Genomic DNA, 26,983 nt, shown 5'->3' with positions numbered 1-26,983 from the left:
ACTGGATACTGAATTCTCTTCCTAAAAATGAATGAGAATAGGAATAGGGATATGACCAGATCTGTGGTTTCATTGAATAAGCAACTCCTGGGTGAGGCAGAATTCTCTTCAGATAAATGTTGCTACTTTCTCTTTGAGCTAAGTAACTAAGGACTTTCCCAGGGTCATGCAGACAGTATTTATTAGAGGCAGAATTGGAATATAGGTCTTCCTGGTTCCAAGACTATCTGTATATCAACTACACCATGTTCTTTCCCTGAAGCAGAGGGTAAAATGCATCAAAAATATGAATAGAATTATGTTCAGCAAAATATGAGTATTCCTTGTCTATGACACTTTGCTAAGTTTGTGAGGGAGGGGAGGGAATCCTTGTTCTGCTAAGATTGAGTTCATTTCAATTATCTACGCATTTGGTAACCCAACTGAAAAATGAAAATGATACTGTTTACAAATAACTGTTTTGAAGAAAATCTTTTGTATACTTCCAAGTGTTTTATATCCTTTTTTTTGGTCCAGGTCTTTGATTTCATTTTTGGATGATATTCCAAATATGTCAACTCACATGTAACTTAGTTTCAGAATTGCTTGGGGCCTAAAAGATTCACTCTTGCTCATAGTCACCCAGCTAATATGTGTCAGAGGTAACATTTAAACCCAGTTTCTTCCTGACTTCAAGGCTGGTTCTTTATCCATTATGCTATAATTCCTTAAGTTCACAATTTATCATAATTGCTAGTATAATTATTACGAGTGGACATGATATAGTGGATAGGACAAAGTCAGAAGGCTCTGAGTTCAAATTTTGCCTCAGACACTTATGAGTTTTGTAGCCATGGGTATCACCTCCCTGTATTAGTTCCCTCATCTGTTAAAAATCATGATTGGGTTGATCAGAATGGACTTGATGGCTTCAAGGTCCTTTCTAGCCTAAAATCGATGATACAGATTATTTTATTCTGGTCCTGACCCAGTATAGAAGGATGGATAAATGGATGGCTGAATGAATGCATGAAAAAGGATTTGTTAGTCACATACTGTATACCAAATACTGGGCTAAGTAATGAGAATCCAAATACAAAAAATAAGGAAGTCCCTAAGTCTAAAGGAGCTAATATTCCACATTTTTTATTTTCATTATGAATTTAATAGATATCCCCAAACAAGAGAGAATATACATATCTAAAAAGAACAGAAAATGTAGGATTATATGTGAAAATGTGAAACTTTATTGTATAAGGTTTATGTTTTTAAAAATAGATGATAAATGGATCTCATGCTCTAATGGAGGGGACACCCTATGTAGGGAAGCAGTGACCAAAGAAGGGAGTTTTGGTCTAAGGAATCTCTGAGGAAAGTGCAAAAGTTATTCATGGGCATGGGGACAAAGTACCATTTAAATGGGAGAAAATGTTTAATAGCACAATTAAAGCTTCAGGGAAATCAGCAAAAGCAGAATTAGAGGTTCAGCTAATCTCCTCCCCTAATTAAATGATAGCTACTTCCTGCAAAGTGGAGATTTATCTTCATTTATACACACTAAAGTGAATCAACCCTGCTTCTGTATACTTAGCTGTCTCAGTGTGGCAGCCAATTCTCTCATGCTCCACTAATAGGAAGGCATTTCATTAAATATTTTGGTAGATATGACCCATGTGTACTATTATTATAGTGTCACCATTTAAACACCCTTTTGTAAAACTTGGAAACTAAAATTCATGCCTTGAGTATTTTGGTCAACATGTCAGAAAGGGACCTCTTCCTGCCTGAACTTTTCATTTCTTCCCTCTTTAAGATGACTTCCTACTTCTGTGTACATTTCTGGTAGTCACAATTAATTTAAAAATGCTATTTAATATGCTTAGCATTTGCTATCAATCAGAATGCCAGTAATTTTACTTTATTGGGGGGGGAGTATGAAAATAATAATGGCAGCCAAGCATAAGGCATAGTCTATTTGAAAATATTGACAATGTATGAGTGTAGGTGGAGCTGAAGTTCCTTTATTTTAAAATTTAAAATTGTAAAATTTTAAATTATTTGAAAATTCCTTTATTTTATTTTTGAGGCAATTGGGGTTAAATGACTTGCCCAGGGTTGCATGGCTAGTAAGTGACTAAGGCCAGATCCAGGGTCAGCATTCTGTCCACCATGCCAACTAGCTGCTCCTAACTAATTTCTTTATTTACCATTGAATACTGTGGACCAATCTCTTCCAGGGATGGGGAAGCCATGACCTAGAGATCTCTGGGTCCTCAAGTGTGGTCCTTTGTCTGTATCCAAACTTCTCAGACCAAATCCTCTTAATAAAAGGATTTGTTTTGTACCCAAGGACCTAGAAGGCCATATGTAGCCTCAAGGCTGCAGTTTCCCCACCCCAACAAATTGCATTTAATTAAAAGGTTCCATTGAAGTCCTATTCCAAGGGTAACCCACAGAGCACAAACTCCCAACGGATCCCCCACCAAAACTAGGCTTTGAGTATGGGTTCAGTGACAGCCTTAGAGCATGTCATCTGTGCAATAGTCCAGCTAAGATTAGACAGACTCACCATCAGCTCAACCAAAGGGTGATGGTTTTTAAAAATAAATTTTATTAATGCTATTTTTGTGTTATATCAAAATAATGATTTCAGCCCTTCCTTCTTGTGGCAAAGAAAAGCAATTAGACAAGAGTATCTCATTTTGTGACTGCCTCTGGGATGTATATAACATTCTGACTTGTTGATTGAGGTAGCATGTGTGAAGTTTTTTGCAAACCTTAAAGTGCTATGTAAATGCTAGCTACATAGCTAGCTGACTGTGCTGGTTACAAGGGCAATCATAACAGAAGCCCATTGCTCTGCCATGGAGGATGTAAAGGATAAATTATGTGTATTTGCTATCTTCTGGGACCTCTGGTAGCTTTGCAGTGACCCAGAGTTCAAGTTACTTTTAAAAAAATCATATTTTATTGATATATTTTTTCTTTACATTTCCTAAATTTCCCTCTATATCTCTCCCCTTCCCACCTCCCAGAGACTTATCTCGTATAATAAACATTTTTTAAAGAAATAGAAAGAAGAGGAAAAAAAATCCTTAAAACCAAACAATACATCAGAAATAAAAATCTGAAAATATATGCAATTTTCCATATTCCTTTAGTGATCTTTTTATTAAGGTGGCTATAGTCTCAGTGCATGTTGTTTTGAAAGCTAATATTTATGTAATGCTTTAGAGTTTGCAAAACCTATGTATTTCTTTTTTCTTCTTGTATTTTCAAAGGGAAACATAATTTCTCATAGTGTCTTCATTGATGGTGCATTCATTCTGATGCTGCATTCCTCAGTTTCCTCATCTGTAAAATGGGAATAACATAGCATGTACCTCTCCAGGATGTTGTGAGAATCAAGTGAGATAAAAATCATAAAGCACTTAGCACAGGGCTGGCACATAGTAAGTCCTATATAAACATTAGCCCTTATTGTTACTAGTTGTAGATTTGGGTCATGCCAATGGAATGTGAGCTCTAGTTGATCATAGATGTAGACATGGAAGGAAACAGGTCATTTTGTTCAATCTCCTTTTTCAGATGAGGAAATAGGACCAAAGGCATTAAGTAAATTGTCCAAGGTCCCACAACTAGTAGTAGAGTAGTAGAGGAAGTTTCGATTGTGGTCCTATGACTCCCAAGGTCATCCCTCTTAAACAAGTTTCATATCAATCTGGAAGATTTAGGCGACAGGCATGACAATGAACCTTGTGTCTGTCATTCAAAAACCACCCTAATTTCAAAGATGCTCTTCACTAGGTTGGTCAATGGATAATGAATTTTGAGAGCTGCAGCAACTCAGTGATTCTTTTCTAAGTTGTAAAGGAATTGCTGTCTGTGATGATTGTCACACTGGAGGAATTGTCCATGAAATTATGGATCCTTGAAATATCAGGGCATATACCTTTGCTTAAGAGAAGATGGGCAGAACTCTTCCCATGGAGGGCTTGTATTGCTATTCCTTAAGAACCACAGGAAACATTGAGTTTTCAACTCAGTCACTGAAGCAAATTGGTTGCTTTCCTGTTTGTAAGTCATGAATCAGGGAGGTGCATATGAAACCTGAACTGACCTTTGAGAAAGAATCTCACAGGATTGTTATGTCAAATGAGATAATGAGTATAAAGTATTTTGACATCTTAAAGAGGTGTGGAAATGCTAGATGTTATCCTGGACAGCCAAGATATTTTCACTCAACTTTCCAATGCTCTCTTCAATGCATAAAAGATCTCAAGTGTCCTAGGGCTTAGGGCTTTTGTCTCCAGTACAAAATTCAATCCTATGTTTACAAAAAGGACGCTGGATGTGGAATCAGGAGGATGTAGGATAAATGTTCTTCTCAAACATTACCAGCTGTGTGACCTGAGCAAGTCACTTAATCTCCTCCAGTCTGTTTCCTCATTTGTAAAATGAAGGATGTTGGACTCCATTACATCTAAGATCCTTTCCATTCCTATGTCTAAGACCCTATGTCCTATGATCTATTGTCTCCCTTTTCCAAGGGGAGAATTAAGTTCCTTTGATTTTTCCTTTCTCTCTGTCTCTGTCTCTGTCTCTGTCTCTCTCTCTCTCTCTCTCTCTCTCTCTCTCTCTCTCTCTCTCTTTCTCTGTCTCTCTCTCTCTCTCTGTCTCTCTCTCTGTCTCTGTGTGTGTGTGTCTGTCTGTCTGTCTCTGTCTCTCTCGCTTTTCTTTATTTGTGGAAAGTTCTATTCCTATCCTTGGTAACTTGAAACTTTGGTGTTATAATGTTATCCTTAAAGCCTATAGCAGTGTTCAAAAGCAATTTGTCTCTATAAAGGTTGTTTTGACCAAATCACCATTGTTTGTTCCAGTTTAGTACTTTTTTTCACTAGTACAGGAGTGACGACTTCCTCAGAATAATTGTGTGCCCAGTGAGTAAACCTTGAGAATTTGATTAGTGTGGGCGCTAAATCAACTTACATTTGCTCAATATTATCTTGTATAATATGAATATTAATGAAGATTGGAATTTTCTCACAGTTTTTCTCAGATTGCTTTCTTAATGCATATTTAAGTTTTATTTTTAATCTCAGTGTACCTCTTCTCCCTTTGATTCCTCTTCTATTTCAGTTAGGCTCCCCATGTTGCTGTCTGTTTTAAATTAATTTTACAGAGATTGTTAAAAAGATAAATAAAAAATTGCACTCTTCCTCTTTTCCCAATTAAAATTCACAATACAAAATGCCACTAAACACTTTTTAAGGAACATGTGTTTAATTGTCTCGTGAAGTGGTAATAGCTATCCATCTTCAAGGGTCTCAGCTATTTCCCAATGTGAATAAGGCTACTCAAGACAGATATCAGGCAACACAGTTGTCCTTGAACCATGCTGCCTCATGCCTAGATGTGCTTTGTACATAGGAGGCATTCATTAAATATTTGTTTAATCCATATATGGGAATTTCTGATCCTTGTTTTTGGCACCTAATCTTCTCATTGTCATAGGCCTCCTCATCTCAGAAGTTAAGTCATTTGATGCTTTCTGCCTCAAAGAGTTGAAAAAAATTTTGCTGCACTTTCAAGCTCTCTCCACCCAAATGTGGGGAGCCAAGTTCAGGGGAACCCTGCCATTCCATGGCAGAGCTGAGAAAGTGTTGGGGAGCCCTGCCGACCAGCAGCAGAGCTGAGAAGATTTGCTGACCCAGAAGCTCAGATAACATAAAAGAGACAGGACCCTGAGAATGGTAGAAAGCAGAGTCCACTTTATTCATCTGAGAGTCCAGTATATATAGTGAAAAGCTGAATAGTCATCATAAGACACTATCTTGGGATTATCCTGGTGCTCTGGTTCCCATCTGCCTCATATGTGACTGCCATGTTCTCTATTCTGGTTATCAGGGTGCAAGTACCAGGCAGGATGTTAACCTCCCTAGAGCAGGATGGAGTTATGTATGCTGAGGTTTATAGTGAGTACTATGTTGCAGCACTATGACATTTCCCCTAAGAACACTGTGTGCTTCCTTGTTCCGAAGCCGGGATTGCATACCACACTTATCAGCAGAACTTAATGCTCCTACCAGTGGTCCTTCCTAGGGGATGGGGAATTGATCCGGGCCTGGTAGCAGAGTCTTCTGCTGAAAGGGCTTATTCAGCCATCAGGGTTAGAGTCCCACTGGCCTGTGGTCCTCTACACCCAAACCCTCATTTTCATCTCCCCTCCCCAAATATCATTTGTTTGAAAACAATGAAGGTTTTCTTGACATTGCCTTTATTGAAGCTTTCAGCCTTAGGTCCTTGTGACACAGAGGCAGAAGGAAATTTTCTATGAAGGATTAGAACCCTTAAACAAACAAATGGATCTCTGATAGCATCAGAGTAGATATGATTGACAGTGGTGCCAGTTACAGCCCATTTCTGCTGGCCCATCCTGTGTCGTCCATTGTCCTCCCATAAGTTGACAAGGGCAAGTCTACCTAACATTTTAGGAACTTTTTCCTGGCCATTTGCAAGCTGAGTCACTTCAACTCTGGCTTCCTCCCAAGATTCTCTCCTTCTGCCATTTTCCACCTCTAGCTCTCATTTGTATTCTTTCCCCACGAGCATCTAAATTCCTTCATGGGAAGGAGTATGTTGCTTGCTTGTATTTATTTCCATAGAACTCAGTGTTTCAATGCTTTTATATTCTTTTATTCACTCTTTACATTTAATGGATGCAAATAGAAGAAAGGAGCTGACCAACACTTACCCCTCAGTCTCATCCTATAACAACCCATTCCCCTTTGTGATCTTACCTTTCTTTGACAAAATCCCGTTCTAGCTCTTTGCAATTCATTTCTTGTAATGCATCACACCCAGCTCTTCCATGCACTCCTATATTGCCCTCTGAAGAAGTATTTTTAATTTTCTGTAGACTTCAGTGTTCCACAAGCCCCACTGATGCAGCAACTCTAGGAAACTGGGTTATTAGAAAGATGGGCCTTTGTTTTGGATCCTGGGAGACTTCACTGCCCTTCGGATGGTATTTTATTGAATTTAAGCATCTCTCTCCCCCATGATTGAGCAGACCTCAATCATTACATACCCCAAACTCACAAAATTATGGAATTATGTTAAAAGAAGAAACTTGGCAAGGTGTTCTTTAGTCTTGCCCCTTCCCAGATGTAGAAATACCTTCCATGGTGTCTCCAATTAATAATCATCCTGCCTCTTTTGTTTTGTTTACTTTTTTGGAGGGGGAAAACAGGGCAATTGGGGTTAAATGACTTGCACAAGGTCACACAGCTAGTAAGTGTTAAGTGTATGAGGCTGGATTTGAACTCAGGTCTTCCTGACTCCAAGGCTGGTGCTCTATTCACTGCACCACCTACGTGACCCATCCTGCCTCTTTTTGAACCGTTCCAGTAGTGGGGAACTCACTGTCTCTTGAAGTCAGTAATTCTATGCACTTGTGTTACTTCTGCCCTCTGGTAATACAGAATAAATCTAACTCCTCATCTATGTGAAAGGCCTTTAAATATTTAAAGATAATCATCCCTAAGTCTTTTCTTTTTCAGGCAAAATGTTCCCTTTTCTCTCCACAAGTCTTCTTGAGACAAGCTTTTTATCTCCTTCACCCTCTTCTGACATGTTTCAGTTTGTAGAGGTTTTGCCTGATATATGATGCCCATAACTGTGTCTGATTGGAAAGGAGAATAATTGAACTATCAATTCCCTTTCCTTTTGGACTTTGTATTTAGGCTGTAACAATAGCCTAAAGTTATACAAGTTTTTCTTTTAAAAAGAAAATTACACTACACTATAATCTTTCATTCAACAAATTCAACTTGGTGGGTTTTGTTTTTGTTTTTTTGCTATGAATCCACTATGGGTAAGACTTGTCTCCACTAGGAAAGGACAGAAACAAAGCCTCAGGCTTTTTTACATGAATTGCTTTCTAGTTAGCCTCATCTCCCTGGCAAGTATACATTGGCTTTTCCAAACTTTATAGATTTCACATTTACCCTCGTTAAAATTCACTTCCCATATCTTCTGAGAGATGAAATTGTCAATTGTTCAAATGAAATACTTATCAGATGCTCTGCTTTTAGCATAAAAAGATTTCTACCAGGTAATCATGTAGTGAAAGTTCCCATTACTACTATATCTTGTCTCAGTGTTAGCTTTTGATCTATTATTGTCATTTAGTTCCTCCACTTGGCCAAGGGATCCAATATACCATCTAACACCCATTCTCATTCTTTCTTTTCTTATCCTCACCTAAATATTTCCACTATAAATGGCTCTTGAGATTCATTAATACCACCCAGCTGCATATCTTCTTTACCTAGTGCTAGTCTATTATTTTCTCTCTTAACTATATTTCATTAAAAAGAGATAGATACTCCCATTATTTCATCTTACTCATTTGTCCCATCTTACTAAATCTTCACAATATTTTAAAACATATTTGCTTCCCTACTTTAAATACCTAAGTTCACTTTATTGACTATACAATGTGCTTTGATATAAATCAATATCTGGATTCCCATTCCTCCTCTGACAGTCATTATCTGTGCAACTTTGAGCAAATTACCTAACTTTCCTAGACATAGATTCCTCATTTGTAAAATGAGGGTCAGAACTACATGATCTCTTCATCTAGGATCCCATGATCAAGGGTTAAAAGTATTCTACCTGACTCCTCCCAGGGTTGGTTTTTGTTGTTTGGAGTGATAATTCTTTGAATTACAGGACAATATCCTCTATAGATTTTTCTGTTTCAAGCTCTATGCTTTCTATAGGATCAAACAAGCAATCAAGGACCATTTATTTAGCAACCACTATGTACCAGACACAGTGACAGATGCTGGAAATAAAGATAAAAGTAAAATATTGCCTGAGTTTCAAGAAGTTTGTTTTGGGAGAAATTTCATACATACATATAAGTATTTAGGAAATATGTACTAAGTAAATAAAATGGGATTTTAGTGGTGGAGGTGGGGTTGGATGGGGTGGGGAGAGATTCTAATAGTTTTCTCTACAACTTTGTTTTATATTCAGAGCCCTTAAAAATTATCAAACCACCAGCCAGTTATATTTCCCCCAGCTCTTTTGAGATGTCCTCATTTTTTTTTTGCCAAGAGCCTATCATTCTTACACACTAAGCTGTAATCCAAAAAACAAAATTATTTTCTTCAGCATGACATATGTCACTGGTTACCTATTTTCCATATTCTCCTTCCTCATCTGAAATCTTAACTTTCTTTTACTTGGAAAAACAGGCAAAATTCCTGTGTCCCTTGAATTCTAATTTCTGACTAGGATTACAGAGTCTTAAAAGATACTTTCTAGAGCTTTTCCAACAGTATCATTCTCTTCTCCATGAATCACCAAAATGAGTAGTGGTTGACAGTTTTGATAAATCTCAACCAACTTTCCATTCCATTCAGTGTACATATGACAGGAAGACAGCATGCCTTCTGGTTGGCCATGTCTAAACATACCCATTTCTGTACCCCTTAAAGCAGGGAGACAGTCACTCACCATCACAGTATATTGCTTCCAGATTTCTTTGTAGGGTCTATGAAGCCTTCTAACATTTAATGCCCTAAAGCCAAAAAACAACCAGCTTGACATTGCTACTCCCTCAGGAGTCCCAGAATTATACTAGTGGAAAATCCCTGGTTGATCCTATGGACAAAGGTCCATACCATAGAGTTCAAAGGATTCCGACTTTCCTCTTCCATTTCCCTCCTATGATAAAACTTTCCACATGCTAAGCTGTTGACCTTAGCTTCAATTGACCTTTATCTCCTCAGAATCTTGACTACAAAACTTTTCATCCTCTCTTGATGCCATGGGGATTTAGGTAGCATCATCTCATCTGTTTTGAAACAACATGTCAGGATTAAAAAACAAAACAAAACTCATGTCTCCCAATTTGTTTGACTCATAAAAAGCATTATGCTTCTCACTAAATTTTTCTCCTAAGAAACCGTTTCTTCTAAAAGTCTTATGTTAAAAGTATTGGCACATGAGGAAATATTGAAACAATTGATGATATTTGACTTGGAAAAGAAGACTGTGGGTGGCAGGGGGGACCTGCTGTCTAAAAACATTTAAAACAGTTATGAAGAAGAGGGATTAGACTTATAATATTTTGATCCCAAAACACTGGGATGAAGAGCAGTGGAAGGAAAGGACAAAGAGACCAACTTAGTCTTGATACCAGGAAAAACTATCCAGAAGAAAGTGCCTCACGAAGTGGTGGGATGCCCTCATTGGAAGATGTCAAGCAGAGAAATAGGTGACTACTAGTTGGATGTGTTTTAGTGGGATGTTTGGTATGGCTTGGACTCAGTGGCTTTTGGAGTCACTTCTAACTCAAATTCTGTGATTCTATCGAAAACATGGCAAGTAGAATTTTCTGTCAAGATTATCTTTCGGCTAGGTCTACAAGACATAAGGAAACAAGTCTGCTCAGTTAAAAAAACAATCACTGATTAGTTGAGAAAGCATCTAGCTCATAGTTCGATTTTGAAAAACTGAATTAATAAGATGTTTGGGGACTTTGTAACAGTCCTCTCCATAGCTATGGTTCATCTCACTGACTTATTTTCCCAAAGATTGTTTCAAAAAGTATAGTTCAGCATGATTGCTGAAGTTGACATAGCACAAATAATTACCAATGGAAGGAAATCTTTTGAACTTAGCTCTTAAGAAATTTGAAGCCAAAAGGAAAGGGATAGCTGATTCTTGGACCATGTGCAGCATGTTCATTTGGCAAATATTCCCTACTGTGATTGCAAAGTGTAGGTCCTCACTCTCTGGCTGTTGCATTCCTGTCATTCAGATAGACAAAGTACCTATAACTTGGAGAGAAAGGAGAACAATTCTTCTGGACTTTTTTGGCCAGATAGTAGCATTGGCATTTAGAGAATTAGGTTCAGCACTTCAGAACTTCTTCATTAGCTACTGGCTCATGTTGAAAACGATTGTGTATCTTCAAGTCAGAAAGTCAACAATATTTTGCAATGTTGCTGTCCTTTTATTCAGATATACTCATTGATTTAGAGCCAGACTGGTCATTAAAGATCATCTAGTTTTAATTTCTCATTTGACAGATGAGAAAATTGAGTCATTCAGAGGTTAAGTAACCTGCCCAAGGTCAAAGGTTATAAGATAGGACTTGAACCTTAGCTTCTAAATCCAATATTCTTTCCATTATCTATCTGAGGGAAAAGACTGAATATAGACAACACAACCAGAATACTGAATGATGGAGTACATAAGGTAATATTGACTCTAAGTACTATAGGATGTGAGAGAAGGGAAAGATCTAGTGACTTCATGTACTTCCTATTTATCTTCTATGTTCTGATTTATTTATGTTTTCTCTTTCATTAGAAATGTTTACTCTTTCAGGGTGAGGGCTCTTTTTGCTTTTTCTTTGTATTCCTAGCACACAGCATGGTGTCAGTTTTATTTCTTTTCCACCATCCCCATTAAAAAAAATCAAAACCCCTTGTAACATATAAAGATAGTCAACTAAAACAAATTCCATATTGTCTATGTACAAAAATTATTCACCTCTCTAATTAGGAAATGGGTAGAATCATGGATCCTCCTTCCTATTCTTTACCAGTGACACTAATCATCCCGTATGGAAAGGCTGGTGTTTTGGCCACCTTTCTCCCAGATGCATTCTATTCCGTAGGCCACTTCAGCAATGTCTCTTTGTGCCTCAAGTTCAGGGCAAATTGCACTGCTGGAACCTGCCCTCAAGAGTCTTTTGCTAATTGGACACTGTTTGTTTACATTTGGCACCTATCTTACATTTTCCCTGGCTTCATTATTAAGTGGCTGTAATGAAGAAAATAATCCCCTCACTTGGAAGGAAGCTAAGTGATTTGTCTTAATTATTGTCAGCACTCAGTGGCTACCTTGTAGTGCCTGAACAGATGCCCTGGTGGGTAATGATGTTAGAGATTAGTAGTCATTTTCAGGGAGGTGGCTATAGGCTAATTTTTGGCTTCCGTGGGATGTTTCTTCTTTTTTCCCCCTCCTTGTCATAGTGAATTACATTACTATTCTGAAATTGATATCTTTCCCTCTTCCAGTCGGTCCTTTCCCATGGTACTATAGCAGACTGTGCTGTCGTTGGCAAGGAGGATCCTTTGAAAGGTCACATCCCATTAGCCCTTTGTGTACTGAAGAAAGGTAAGAACCCACCATTCTTCCTTGACTCTGTATCAGTACCTTGTGTGATAAAAGATGCCTTAAAATTGTTGAGCACTCCTAACTGGAAATATCTCCCCCAGACATAAATGCTACAGAGGAGAAAATCTTGGAAGAAATCATCAAGCATGTTCGACACAGCATTGGCCCAGTGGCGGCTTTCCGACATGCCGTGTTTGTGAAGCAGTTACCCAAAACACGCTCAGGCAAGATACCCCGGTCAGCTTTGTCTGCTCTTGTCAATGGAAAGCCTTACAAGGTAATCAGCTGAGAATTTGTAGCACTGAATGCTAATTTTGTTTTCCTTTTTATTTTACTACTACTAGTAAGATGTAGGCCATTCCCACAGCTGAATTCAAGCCATGAAATAGACCCCTCAGAGATATTAATGAGTACCACTGGATCCAGCCTAATGGAAGGGCTAGCCACTCTTACTCTTTCTTATTCCTCAGGCTTTTAGCTGAGAAGTGTTTGGGGTGTAAAGAATGAAATAAATGGAATGTGATTGTAATGAATTTGAAAATGAGATATATGTGTTATGACTAATAGGCTTAACAGAAATAAGAAAGTAAAAAAAAATGCAGATTTGTAGAGCAGCCACTGTTTATAGTTCTGTCACCAGAACAGTAAAGCACCATGGGTAGAAGAATGGACGTGGAGTTAGAAAGACTTGGGTGTAAGACCTTTTTCTGATGCTTACTAGCTGTGACCTTGGTCAAGTCACTTAACACTGTTTGCCTCAGTTTTCTCATCTTGTCAAATGAGGTAGAGAAGGAAAGGGCAAAGTATTCCATTTTCTCTGCCAAGAAAGTCCCAGATGGGGTTGCAAAGAGCCACACGTGACTTAAATGATACAGCAACAAAATTGGGATTAACAGTACCTGGAGTATCTGCCTAAGTAAGGTTGTTAGGAGGTTCTAATGATATAACGTAAAGAACTTGGTATGTAGTCCTATCCAGATGTCATCAGTGATTGCTGTGATAGACATCTGTAAACCTAAGTAAGAGCATATCTGTCCCTTAATTATAGCTATGACTATAGGAAAATATTTTCCTTTCAAGGAAATGCAAGATAATTAAAATCAAACATATTGTCATTTAAGGTCACGTTCTATTAGCACTTTGTGCACTGAGGAAAGGTGAGAACCTGTCATTCTTTCCTGATTCTGTGTGTGATTAAAGATTCCTTAGAATTGTTCAGTGTTCACAATTGGAAATTTCTGGCCCAGACATAAATGCTACAGAGGAGGAAGTTTTGGAAGAAATCATGAAACACATGAGACATAGCTTTGGCCTGGTGGCAGGTTTTAGTAATGACTGCAATGAAGGGAAACAACTTCTTAGTACCATATTTTTTTAGATTCCCTTTTAAAAAAAATCATAGATTTAGAGCTGGAAATTATCTGAAAGACCATCTGGTCCAAACACCTGATTTTACCAATGAGTAAACTGAGTCCCAGAGAAGTTAAATGCATTGCCAGGGATCATAAACTAATAAGTATCAGAAGCAGGAACAAAGGAGCATAGATTTAGAATGAGAAAAGACTTAAAAGACCATTTGGTACAACCCTCTCATTTTATAGATGAGGAAATTGGAGTTAAGTATTTGTCTATGGTTACACAGCTAGGAAGGATCAAAGACAAATTTTGTTTTGTTTTGTTTTTTGTTTTTTAAGCAATTGGGGTTAAGTAACTTGCTCAAAGTTACACGGCCAGTTATTTCTGGGTGTGGTGCTGAGTATCTGAGCCTGGATTTGATCCAGGTCATCCCGACACTGGAGCCGGTGCTCTTATTCGCTGAGCCACCTGGCTGCCCTTAAGCAATTGGGGTTAAGTAACTTGTTCAAGGTTACACGGCCAGATGTTTCTGGGTGGGTGCTAAGTGTCTGAGCCCGGGATTTGATCTCCAGGTCATCCCAACACTGGAGCCGGTGCTCTTACTCGCTGTGCTACCTGGCCGCCCCCAAAGGCAAAATTTGAACACAGGATTTCCTGACTCCAATCAATCATGCCTGTGGCTACTGGTTGTTTGTTATAGGTCTTAGTATTTTTATCCATCCTTAGTTTTGTGTTTTTTTTTATGTTTTTGTTGCTTTTTTTTACACAATTATACTAAATTCTAGTATGAACCTAATGAAATCTAGACTGTCAGAGATGTAAGGGACCTCAAAGATTATCTTGCCCTACTTTTGCCTCCCCCTCCTCTGATTTTGCAGATGAAACTTTGGCCCTTCTTCCTGCCTCCTGTTCAAATTTAACTGCCACTGTTCCCAGGAAGTTAGAATTGTTAGGAGTTTGGTACAGGAATAGACGTAGAGGACTTATTTTACATGACAAATGAACATTAGAAAGAGTAGGGCCATCTAGATGGCATAAGAAGGAAAAATGATTAGGTTAGAGCAGGGGTAGGGAAGCTGCCACCAAGAGGCCACATGTGGCCTTCTAGGTACTTGGTTGAGTCCTTTGGGTTGAGTCCAAGGACTTAGAAGGCCATGTGTGGCCTCGAGGCAACAGCTTCTCCACCCCTGGGTTAGAGCTTACATGATGTTTATATATTTATTTATTTATTAGTTGGATATGACTAAAAACAACTAAACACCAACAAAATATCAAAAGCAAAGGGAGCAGGGGAACGGAGTCAAAGGCACTCATGACTCTCTGATCTCTTTCCAGATAACTCCCACAGTTGAGGATCCCCGTGTCTTTAGCCATATAGAAGAAGTACTGAAGAGGACATTATGACCTTTTTTCTTCTGTACAAACCTGTGCAGCAGTGGAGAAGATGTATGTATGGAGAGAGAAAGAGATCTCTCTATATATCTATATCCATCTATATCAACATCTGTCTTTATCATAGATTTTAAAGCTGGAACAAACCGCAGAGATCTAATCCATTTACTCATTTTATTTGTGAGGAAACTGAGTCCGCAAAAGATAGGTGACTTGTCCAAAGTCCCACAGGTAGGAGTGGGACGGAACCCACATCTTTGGACTCAAGAGCCTTTTCACCCTTTTCACTGTACCATGGTGCTTCCAATTATATTAAAAGTAAAATGGACCAAGTGAGAGGTTTTTTTAAGTCCATTCATACCAATCTGGAAATAATGGAATTTTCTGATGAACCAAATTTTCTGATAAATCCAGTTTTGAACAAATTATAATGCAGTGAAATATACTTGCTGCCTCTCTGTGTGTGTGTGTAGTAAAGTGTGTATAGTAAACTAGATTTGGGTATAATTTCATTTTGGATGATTCACAAGGTACTACAGGAACTTTCAGTGCCTCTGGGTCAAATGAATGAATTATTACTATGGTATGCACAGTTGTGTAGTATATAGATAGATATAGTATATATATATAGATATTGATATATATATATATAGATATTGATATATATATATATATAGATATAGATATATAGATAGATAGACATAGATGTATCTATCTTTCTTAAGTAGTGGGGACTTAGACTCCCAATGCTTTAGAATTTACTATTTGAATAAACATATCAAACTATTTACTCGTCTTTTATGTCTCTTAAAAGTAGTCTGTACTATGCAAACGGAAAAATATGATGGAGTTTTAGTTTTTGAGATTCTAGAGAAAATGCATGCTTTCTATGCAAGAAGCACTTAGTTTAAATTTTCTCTGTAAGTGGTGCAAAGAAGAATAACATCATTTCCTAGTTTTTCAATTGATTCAATGTATAAACAATTATATAGCTTACCTTGGAATTTTAAAGGAATAGGATTTTTTGGCCATTTCATGTAATTATTTCAGCTGTAAGTATTAAACAGATTTAAAAATCAATAATATCTTTATGTCTCAAAAGAAAAAAGTTATCTTGTTTCCTCTTTTTTTTAATGTAGTTACATTGACTAAAATGGAGAATTCCATTGGAGAAACAATTTCTCCATGCAAGTACCCAGCTCCCAGATGTTGAGTACAGTCACAGTGAGACAGAGAGGATGAACAAAGGTACAATGGCAATGTTTCATTTACTAGTTAAAGATAGAGGGATGATTTGGCTACAGATTGTAGTGATGACCCAAATCAGAGGTATTGGAAAATGAGGTATTGTACTTGGGGGAGGTGGAACAGCAAGATTGAGAAGCTTTGTATTGTTTACTATCAATGAAGGATGTGTCCCCATCAGTGAGATCCCAAGTCCATTGAAGAATGTATAGTTTTTCCTTCCATATTGCAGGGCAGGGGAAGGGTGGGGTTTAGGGGCACAGTGCCCCTGTGATCTGGAAAATTTGTGTAAAACTTTTTGGCCTTCCCTTCATAACAGAGAATAGGTCTGACCTTTTTCTTTTATCGGGTATTTACAGTATTAAAGGTGCTATGTTGATATTACATATATGTATATATATATTATGCATTTCTTTGTTACTAAGCTTTTTTGTGTTGTCTGCTGGCCTTCACATGTTCTCTGTGGCTTAACAAACTCCCCCAAATTCCCATTTAATTTCTTATGGCAACCTGCAATGTATCAATACTGTGATGGGTAAAGACACAATATGGAAGAGATAACCGTACTGACAGAGAAATTTTAGTCTATAGAAAGCAGCAATGGCCATCTAGACTCTTCTTCATTCATATTTTCACTCTTTCCTCCTGCATTTAATCATAGAGATCATTGGGGGGGAAAAGCTTTGAAAAGGCAATCCTAGAGCATCCTTTTCCCTATTATTTTAGGCAGCACGGTGAATGGATAACTGTACTCAAAACCAAGAAACTTAGTCCACTCCAAGACTTCTCAGTCCTGTTGCAGAATAGGCCAGGGAGGGAGTCTCTTCATTTGGGGCTTCCTCAAGTTCAAATGAAAGAACGGGGGCCACTAGCCTATATATCGGGCTCCCTGCAAGTCACATCTTGACTTATCCACAAATTAACATTATGTTTTGTGGTATTTTTATTTTAATTCCCAAATACATTTTAATCTGGTTGGGTGGGCAATTGGGAATGTTGCAGGCTGAATGGGCCTTCTGTCTGATACGTCTGCCCTAGACAATGAAAGCATAGATCCAGTCCTTATTTCCTCTTTTGTGATATGATTAGTAACTTTGCATCTCTTTATTAAGAGCAATGCCAAAGAATGTTTGTTTTTTAATGTCGAGTGTCCTTATATAAGGAAATTTGTTCTCAATTTACCAGATAATTTTCTTGTGGAAAAAAATTCCCATCCAGTTCTTTTACTTAAGAAAACTAAGTACATATCTTGCCTAGTTGAAAAGCTAGACCAAAGCTACAATGCTTTATATGAAAGAGACACTGATATATAACCAAGGCTAGGAGTTGTGAATTGGCAACGGTGATTGAAAACTGTAAAACTACTTATTTTCAGAAAGCACAAAAAAGTGGTATCTTCTCTAAATGAGGCCAAATAGTATAAAATCCTTCTTCAAATATACTCTCTTAATAACAGCCAATGGGAGAAGTCCATGGAAATGATTCTGGGGATAAAGGGAGAGACCCTTTAGGTCATATAGCTGTTACCTTTATGCCAGTGATAAAAGAGGGGCTAGACTTTTGGAATCTGCTGGAAAGCTATTTTGTCTTTCTAAAAAGTCACTTTTAACTCTTTGAAGGTGTGTTTAATATTATTCCTTCCGAATACCCCCTCCATGCCTAGCCGTATCCATAATAAATAAAATCACATGTTTTCCTATCTCCTTTTGAATAGGAACTACCTTAGTATAACTGCCGGTAAGGAGCACCACATGATTTCTGATTTGCTCCATCCCCATCCACAGACCTTGGGTGTCTTCTACAGGTTTATAATCAAACATTTACAAATTCTTCTAACAGTTCATTCCATTGATTTGCAAGTTTAGTCTTCCCTCTTGTGGCCGAATCAGGTAAGACAAGTATCACACTGGGATATGGGAGCCTGTTTGATCTTCACTAAGGTACCAATGTTCTGTGGTGGTTTATTTACATCTTTCCAAACTACATACTTTATCTGACTAGCTACAAAACAAAGATTGAACACAACAGTGGAAGAATTTTTTTTATTGACAATTGGGGGAAAATTCTCTCACCGTTACCTTTCTACTGAAATCTGTCAAACAGAAGACAACAAAACAAATGTTATGTACGTGCAAACATTGCAAATTAAATGGCGAAAAGAAATAACTAAAAGACAGTTCTTGAGCTTAATAAGGTCAAGCAGCAGAAAATTAGTATTTAGGTAAATGGCATCATTAAATAGGTTGTACTTTGAAATTTCCCATGTAAACAAAGAATAAACAACAGTCACACCACCCAATAAAGCCACAGGGAAGAGCTGCTCTTCTACATTTTATACATATATATGTTATTTATTCTGTCTTTCAGTTATTTCCTCTGATAAAAATAGACTTCAGGGAAGTCTCAACAAGGCCATCTTGGCTAAAAGCTTATAACATTAATCATGGGTCTGGCTAATGCCCTATTCCAAAGACAAAAACAAACAAAAAATGTGTGTTGTGTGTGTGTGTGTGTGGGGGGATTTCAGTGTTATTTGTTTGTTTGTTTTTAAAGTAGGAAATTTGAGCCTCAGACTCCTTGCAATGTTTAGATATCACTAATGCTGGCTGGCAACTGAAGACCTTAGAATGAAAATGTGGTTATTAGGAAAGGAAGGTTCTTTCTTGGTCCACAGGTAACAAGAAAAGATAATGTTCTTTAGAAACTTGGTTTTTAGTCATTGCTGTTGTAAACAGTTGGCTTGGTTTTGTGTTGAAAAGGATAGAGGCATCACAGTGCTTTTCTACAGGTACTGGGCATTTCGGGTTGCCTTTGAAGGTCCATTTTGGCTCCATTTCCAGGTTAAATCATTCCATTTGGATGGGATCAGAGGCAGGTGTCCAGCTTTAAGTATCGACAGATTTGAAGGAGGAAGGAGTGGAAGCTAACTCCAATAAACATATTCATCCGACTGTTACAATCCAAAACTGTAAAAATGGAATGATAAGATACAAACAGGATAACTGTCAAGTGCTTGCACTCAGACTCCATGAACCATAGAATTTTTATATAAAATCATATTTATATCAATTTTTACATAAAACTTACACATCTTAAAAGAAATACATACACAGTAATACATAAATGTCTAGTATATTACAGTAAAACAGATGGAACAATGTAAAAATGAGTGGTTCCATTTTGTAAAACATCTGGTGTAAAGGATGCTTGTTTTAAAATGAATTAAGCTTTTTTTTTTTTTTACAACTGTAGTGAACTAACCAAACAATGCATGGGAAAAGAATCACATTTTCAGCTTAATAAACCTTGACTTGTCATTATTTTCCCTTAGGGCTCAATTGTCCAATTGAGTTTTCACGGGTTCCTCTTGTAAGGTGACAGTGCACTTCAAGTAGTGTAGACTGAAAAGATGACATCTAAAGAAACAGCAAATAAAACATTATCAACTGCAGTCTAGTTCTAATAGAATTCTTCTTCCTTCCTTAGGAGTGTCTACATAATAAACCAACTCATCTTAGACTAACACTATAGAATGAGAACAACAGGTAATCATGAATCCTGGTACCAATTGAACATATTTGTTATCCTTCTTTAATTAAGAGTGTTACACTGAAATTAGCATATATCACGAAAAGATATTTTGATCCACTTGAAGGTAAATTCAATAATATTAGACTTTTTAGGCAGTTAGTACAATGGAAATAATCGTGGGTGTAGAGGCATAGGACTTGGACTCAAATCTCAATTCTGCCATTGTGTGGGATTTGGGGTCTCATTGTAAAAATGAGGGGATTGGAGTTAATGACTTTTATGGTTCTAACTCTAAATCTATGCACCCTTGATACCATAAATCTGAGATCATTTGAGGTAAGGGTCTGTGAATGTTTTTATTACAAAATATTTTTATGTCTGTATTTCAATTTGAAAAGGGTACATTTTGCAAATGGTTAAGAGCCCTTCCAATACTTCAGTATGCTTGTGGAAAGCTGTGAACCTAGCAGCAATATGCCTGGGGTCAGCTGGATTAAACTATTCTATCGAGTACATTTGTTTTGATACTGGTTGTTGTCATTTGTCCTTCCTTCTCAGAGAGAGACTTGATATCAGGAAGGTGATGCCATGACATGCAAGTGAATGGGATTTAAGTGAAGGAGGACTGTGCAAAGTTATCTGCCTCACTTTCTCCTCTGGAGCCATCTGGGTCCAGTGGTGAGATTTAGATCAGAATAACTGGAGATAACCCAGAGGCAGTGGGAAACCTTAGGTTTAAGTTAAGGTCTTTTCCCAAGTCTCAGTTTGACTGGGGCAAAGCCCATTAATACTGGGTAAGGAAGAAGGAAAATAATGGAATACTTTAGTAAAAAAAAAAACAATCTGGGAGAGGAATACCCTTAGGGTTCCTGGTCAAAATAGAAGCAATTGCTATTTACATTCACTCTGTGCCATCAGGGCCCAAACAATGGCCAATGAAGCTAAGGTTGGGACTTCTTGTTGACAAATCTATGAAAGGCAGAGTGATTTGGGTTTAAAGCATGGTCCTTAAGAAAGAAGTCTATCCCTTAACCTCTGAGATATCATGTGAAGTTTCAGCGATCAAAACTAATATTCCTTTGGGCAGAGCACCCACAGGTAAGGCTATGATACTCTACACAGCGGGAGAGGAAAGCAGAAGAAAGGAAAGTAGGAGGTGTGTTGCATAACTGGAACTGGACAGTTGGGTCCCTACTGGGACAGTTGCTACTACTACTCACAGGTTGTTGTTTGTCCTTTGTTCTTGAAGAGGAACATAAAATCAGGAAAGTGATGCCATGACATGCAACTGAATTGGATTTGAGTGAGGCAGGGCTGTGCAAAGTCACTAGTCTCACTTTCCACTCTGGAGCCATCTGGGTCCAGTGGCCAGATATTGATCAGGACAACTAAAGATAGCCCCCTATTTGAAATGATGTGAGTATGAAACATATAAAAAAGCAACACTTTTATTACTGCTTATGCCACAGCTTTTAGAAGCTGCTGCTATCATGTTAAAATAATGCAGCACAGAGTTGTTGGAATGATCCAAAGGTGGCATTTATCGACATGCCCATTGCCTCTCTTTAGATCAATAATTAGAGTTAGCGTTTCCATAGCGTTTGATGATATGCAAAGTGGTTTATATTGACAAAAAATCTCCTCTCAACCACTCAACATAATACAGGAAATTGAATAAACAGCATGCTCTGAATTTTCCATGAAGTATGTATACTCTGATCATCTAAAATCATTCTTTATGGGTTTACTATTGTGAATAAGTACGCTTAGAATGCTTAAGAGGAAGATAAGGAAAATGCTGAGACATCATGTACAAAGTAGAATGTGGAACTAGTTAGGAGAGAAAGATAAATGCTTCCCTTAGTCAAAAGCAGCAAAACCTTGATGAACATATTAAGTATTCATTGTGTAAAACAGCAAAATATTCAATTCTTGGGGAAATTAGCATGTTGTATGTAGGATGTATACAGAACATTATTCTGGAAAACCTCCTGTTTAATGAAATTATTATATGCTTCAGACTATGCCCAATTAAATGCCAAATTGTATGCAGTAATTACATTTCTAATGTTAGGGTTGCATGTTTTAAATTAAATCTCTTACTTGAATGGCTTTTTGATCAGTATGGCCCTCAAACAATGATCCAAATAAGGTAATAAAACCAGCTAGCTCCCTTATTGGATACAAAAGATGAATTATAAATTTGGCGACACTTGGGGTTCAAGGCAATGAACAGTTAAGAGTTACTTCTCATCCATTCCCTTTCTTACTCTCTTACCCCATGTGAACATACCATTCTTTCTTAAAATATTCCAAATAATCCCCTGCCAAAAAAAAAATATATATATATATATCTGTTCTATAAAACCACAATGTCTTGGTGAAAATGCACCTATCACATATGTGTAGAAGGTAAGAAGCTTAAGCTTTTGGATAGAGATCCCCAAGACTAAAGGTTCCTCACCTGGGATATGTGACCTTGTTTTATTTAATATTTGGTATTTTAAATTTATTTTTATATATGTTTATGTCTGTGTATATATAAAATTTTAATGTTATTTTGATAACTGTGGTTCAATAGGATCGAGTTCCTTTGTAATCCTATGAACTTTACTTTACAAATTTAATAACATTCTTAGAAGGGATCTATGACACTAAAAAAAAAATGTTTGAGAACTGCTGCTTAAGACCAAGGATGCCAAGCTGTTTTTCCTACTCTCTCTCTCTCTCATTGGGTAAGGTTTATTTAAATCACTATCTACCTCTTCCAGTAAACTAGCAATAAGTTTTTAGGGCATCGTCTTACTACTGATGTAAAGGACAGATCCTGGTCAGTTAATTGATAACTGTGTTCCTTATTTTAAATGTTAGTCAGTAATAGAACAAACAGTGTTAACATAGCACTGATGGGATGGTGGTGATCAGATGAGAGGTCACCATGAGACCTTCAACCACAGCAGACATATAGATGTTAATGGTAGCACTGGACTGAGAAACAGCAACTACCAAGAATGCCAGAGATGGTGGAGGGGGGAGTGTTGAAACCAAGGAGCACATTCTTTTCGAGTGAACAATAGCTACTCACAGCAGTTCAGTGCTGTCTCCTTTGATAGATGTGTCAACATGAGTATGTGCGAACAGTGGAGTTGTCTAACCTCTGCAACCTCGAAGAAGCAACTGTAAATGGAGAGAAGGGCTTTAGCAGGCCTGGGGGATGGAATACCAAAGTCCATAGTTAAATGGGAGCATCCCCTTCCCCAAAAGAGTTGACTGGTTTTCTCTGGTTCCCCTTCGGGATCTTGTCCTGATCTGATCTGTAAAATGAGGGAATTGAACTAGGTGGCCTCGAAGGCCCCTTCTGGCTGTAACTCTATGATCTTTATTCTTCTCTGAAAATAACTTAGCTGAGTTTTTTCATTTCAAAAGCACAAGTGGTATTTAACTTCCCGGAAGTTGGGGAGAATGCCTTGAGGCTTCTAGGTGGGATAGTGAATAGACAGAATGCAGAAGAATTCAGATTTTGTGGGGACAGAAAAACCTTAGTTCAAATTTTGCCTCGGACTAGTAGATATGTGACCTTGAAGCAAGTTGCTTCTCCCCTCTCTGCTTCACCTTTTTCATCCATTACATGAGAAGGCTGGAACAGATCACTCTGGTTTTGTAATCCTTGAATCTCTTAGTTGAAACATACTACATAACTCTCTGGTTTTGTCTTGATAAAAACCGGTGTTTTTATGTTTCTTTTGTGTACTGATAAGATTCTAGCCTTTGGTAACTGATAAACTCTTAGGACTTATTAAAAATTCTTTGAACATTTTAGTAAACTTCAAAAATCATGAACTGATGATGTGGCAAAATTAAGAGACTATGACATAATGAATCTCAGTGATGATATAAAGAGAGTAGAACTCTTCCGCCCCTTAGTGTCTACTTCACAAGAATGATGATGATTCTCATGACAAAATATTTTACTCAAATTCAACAAATTTATGAAATGCATACCATGTATGCACACTGTGCCAGGTACTAGATAGAGGGGATATAAAGTTTAGATTGATCTTCGTAACTGATGGTTTTCCCTTAACATTTATCTAATAATGTCCACTAGGAACTTCATTAAAAGTGATTATTTAAGGCTTTATAACTTTGTCAGAGGTGAATATATACATATACATATGCATAATTATGTATATGTGCATAGTTATTTGATAAAGTTGGCATACTTGTGTTAAACGTGAAATTTGAATGTTTAGTAGATTGCAACGAATTTTCATTTATTAAGAGTCTACCGCTAGTTTCTTGGTAAAAGAGTTAGCTTGGAAAAAAACATAATTCTAAAGACAGACAGAAGAGAATATTTTTTCATTCTCCAATGTAGCCATTAGCCAATACTCTAGCTGGTGGGGACATCTAGGTAATAAATAGTTGTGAACTAAATGATGGGCATTTCAGAATCAAACACTTGGAATTTATTCAGGGTTTTGCTGAAAGCACAGAATAATTTTCAAAGGAAGGTAATAATTCCTGAAAGTGATAAAATGCACATTTACTATCTTATCCCATCATTTCAAACCTCTAAGTGCAAAAATACTGTACCGTCTGTTGCCATTTTCCGAGATTGGCCAGATGTAGTGGTTAGCCTAAACCCAGCTGGCAATGTCTCTGAGGAACCAGGCATCATGCTGATCCCATGGACTTCACGGGGAGGAAACTGTCTTCTCCATGTTGACCCACGCCTAAAATTCTTGTCATCACTCTGCCAGTACAGAGTTTTGGATGTGTTGAAATAAAATGCAATCAGAATGTTATAAGCATCTGAAAAACGTGTGGACACAGATACATTATCTTTATTTTTTTTTTTACTTTGTTCCATGTTGAATTTCTACACTTGCTGAAACAAAAAGTAAGTGTATAAATAAATATGGGGTGGGGTGGAGGGAGGAAATATTGACAAGCCTTTGAAACTTTCCATATTCTTTTTGGTATGACTCAAATCTGAATTTTATTACTATGAGAGCAAGATGTTTTTAAGGTAAGTTTGAAGGTCTGGAATTGAGAACTGTGATCACTTTCATTTCATACAGGCTGATTTTTATAATGATGAGATTATATAATTAAAAATTTTATTGGAGCAAATTCCATTTGACTGTTACACCTCGATACCTATGGTTTAGTTAAAAATGTTTTTGAAAATGATTAAGTTGCAATGTATCCATGAGATCATCAGGCACAATGCCTGTCATTCTATGCAGGGTAGATTTGCAAGATGGATGTTGTAAAGCAGAGGAGTTAGATACATTCCGCTTTATTCCAGAGGGAAGAACAAGATACTACTGTATCAAGATATTACTATAGCAAGACAGGTTTTTGGCAGAGTGTAGGGAAATACTTTTTGACGATTTTAGCAACCGGGGGATGAAAGAAATGGACTGCCTGTTGATAAATAGTGGCCTCATCATTGGTCTTCAGACATTCAGACTGAATGACTTTGTCACAAAGGGATTCTTATTAAGTTAGCTCTGAGGTTACATCCAACTCTGAAATAATGTATTTTTTTTTAAACCACCACTGTTTCTATTGGTTTGCAGCTGTTTTGAAAATGACCCGTACTTTACTGCGGGAAAGGAGGGGAAAACTCCATCATGCAATGTATACAACTTTAATTCATAGAAGTGTGTTTTCCTTATATCCTTGAGGAGTACATAATATTGTTATTATTGTTTTTCGAAGTCCATGAACTTGAGATGGAGCTTCTATCAGAGAGAAAAGCAATAGAATAGAATTCTCCAGTTAAACCTCACATTTTGTACTCGGAAGTGTTGGTACACATTACTGTTAACTGTATTCACTGTGACCTAAGTTGAGTACCAATTTCTTAGGGCGACTTTAAATGTGACAACCATTTAAGGGATCTAGGGGAAGAAGTTTTCATAAGACAGTTTTCCCAAGTCATTCGTTAGGTTAGCCAGTTTATAGAATCAGATAGAATTCCAATTGTTGGAATCGGTTTGAGAAATAGAGTATCACAGGATTTGGGTTGTGCCTCTACTATTTTTTTTTAAAACTATGAGAGGGAGCTTTATTTTTATGAGTCTCAGCTTCTACGTCTCTAAAATGGTAATAAGACTTGCAAGACCTTGGTGGGACTTGTACCATAATTTTTTTTAAGGGAGACAGGTAATAACGGAGGTGATCTGCACCTATGGTTTTTATCCATGTAAGAAGCTTCCAGTGAGGAAACATCTTCTAATCATATCAGTACCTACTCACCAACTTCTTTTTAGAGAATGACCTGGTGGCAGTGAGAGACTGACAAACTTTCTCAAGGTAACTCAACAAATAGGGGTCAGCGAAGGGACTTGTGTATATCCTGCTTGGTGGCCAACTCTCTATCTACTAGAGCTGCCATAAAGTGCCATGTAAGTTATTGGTATTTTAAAAATATTCATAGATTTTAATGCCTTTTGCAATCAGCTGTTAACATAGGATAAGCTTTGGCTTTTAGACCAACAGTTCTCAACCTGGGGCCTATAAACTTAAAAATATGTTTTTTAATTGATAGGATTTCAGTGTAAGTTGGTTTTCCTTGAAATCCTATGTATTTTATTTTATGCATTTAAAAACATAATTCTGAGGAAAGTCTATAACCCAAAAAAAGGTTAAGAACCCTTGTTTTGCCATTTGGAGTAGAAAGAACAATGGTCTTGAGATTGAATTTCTGCTCTGCCTGTTAGTATCTACATGTGAAATTTGGGTTTTCCGCCTTTCTCAAAGTTCTGTTTTCTCATCTCTGATTCTCAAACTTTAAAGTGCTAGGCAACTGCCTGTTTCTTATTATCTCTACTACATGGGAAACAGCAATGCTTTTACCTAGTGTACAGGGTTGTTTTGTGGAATAACTTAAATGAACTAAGGTGTATAAAACACTTTGCAAACATGACACATAATATTAATGCTAAGTGATATCATACAAATTCATGTGGAGTATTTTTATTATCTAGTACTTTTTCCACACTTAGGGGTCCAGAATTATTTGGAAACGGCATTTCTCCTTGTACCACCTAATGAAGCCTTCTCCAGAAACATCAAAGGGTCATTACCATGGTCTAAGTTATGAGCATCTCTGGGATTTGCCTTCTTTCTCTGGCACCTGTTACAAATAGTTACAATTTGCATGGTTCTGAAGGACCTATAGCAGCTAAATGGTTCAATCAATACAGCGCTGGGCCTGGAGTCAGGAAGACCTGAGTTCGAATTCAGCCTCAGATACTTA

At 37.3% G+C, this 26,983-nt stretch overlaps 2 protein-coding genes across 5 annotated transcripts in view; one reads left to right on the top strand and one right to left on the bottom strand.

Moving 5' to 3' along the window:
- ACSS3 (acyl-CoA synthetase short chain family member 3) overlaps positions 1-16,017 on the top strand; it is a 235,300-nt gene extending 219,283 nt beyond the window's left edge. For all 3 annotated transcript variants that reach the window (XM_069094789.1, XM_069094791.1, XM_069094790.1), the window contains exons 14-16: positions 12,087-12,186; positions 12,288-12,463; positions 14,878-16,017. In XM_069094789.1, the coding sequence (XP_068950890.1) occupies positions 12,087-12,186; positions 12,288-12,463; positions 14,878-14,946 (345 nt within the window). In that variant the 3' untranslated portion in view covers positions 14,947-16,017. The remainder of the gene's footprint in view (positions 1-12,086; positions 12,187-12,287; positions 12,464-14,877) is intronic.
- Positions 16,018-18,207: 2,190 nt separating this feature from the next.
- Positions 18,208-26,983, bottom strand: part of PPFIA2 (PTPRF interacting protein alpha 2) — a 737,051-nt gene continuing 728,275 nt past the window's right edge. For both annotated transcript variants that reach the window (XM_069094786.1, XM_069094787.1), the window contains 2 exons: positions 24,307-24,466; positions 18,208-19,595 (listed from right to left, as the gene is read on the bottom strand). In XM_069094786.1, the coding sequence (XP_068950887.1) occupies positions 19,567-19,595; positions 24,307-24,466 (189 nt within the window). In that variant the 3' untranslated portion in view covers positions 18,208-19,566. The remainder of the gene's footprint in view (positions 19,596-24,306; positions 24,467-26,983) is intronic.

Source organism: Petaurus breviceps, unplaced genomic scaffold (genome assembly GCF_028583685.1).
Source record: "Petaurus breviceps papuanus isolate PSGF00001 unplaced genomic scaffold, PetGlider_PUasm1.0 221, whole genome shotgun sequence".
NCBI classification, from domain to species: Eukaryota; Metazoa; Chordata; class Mammalia; order Diprotodontia; family Petauridae; genus Petaurus; species Petaurus breviceps.
This window is presented reverse-complemented; position numbering and strand designations above follow the sequence as displayed.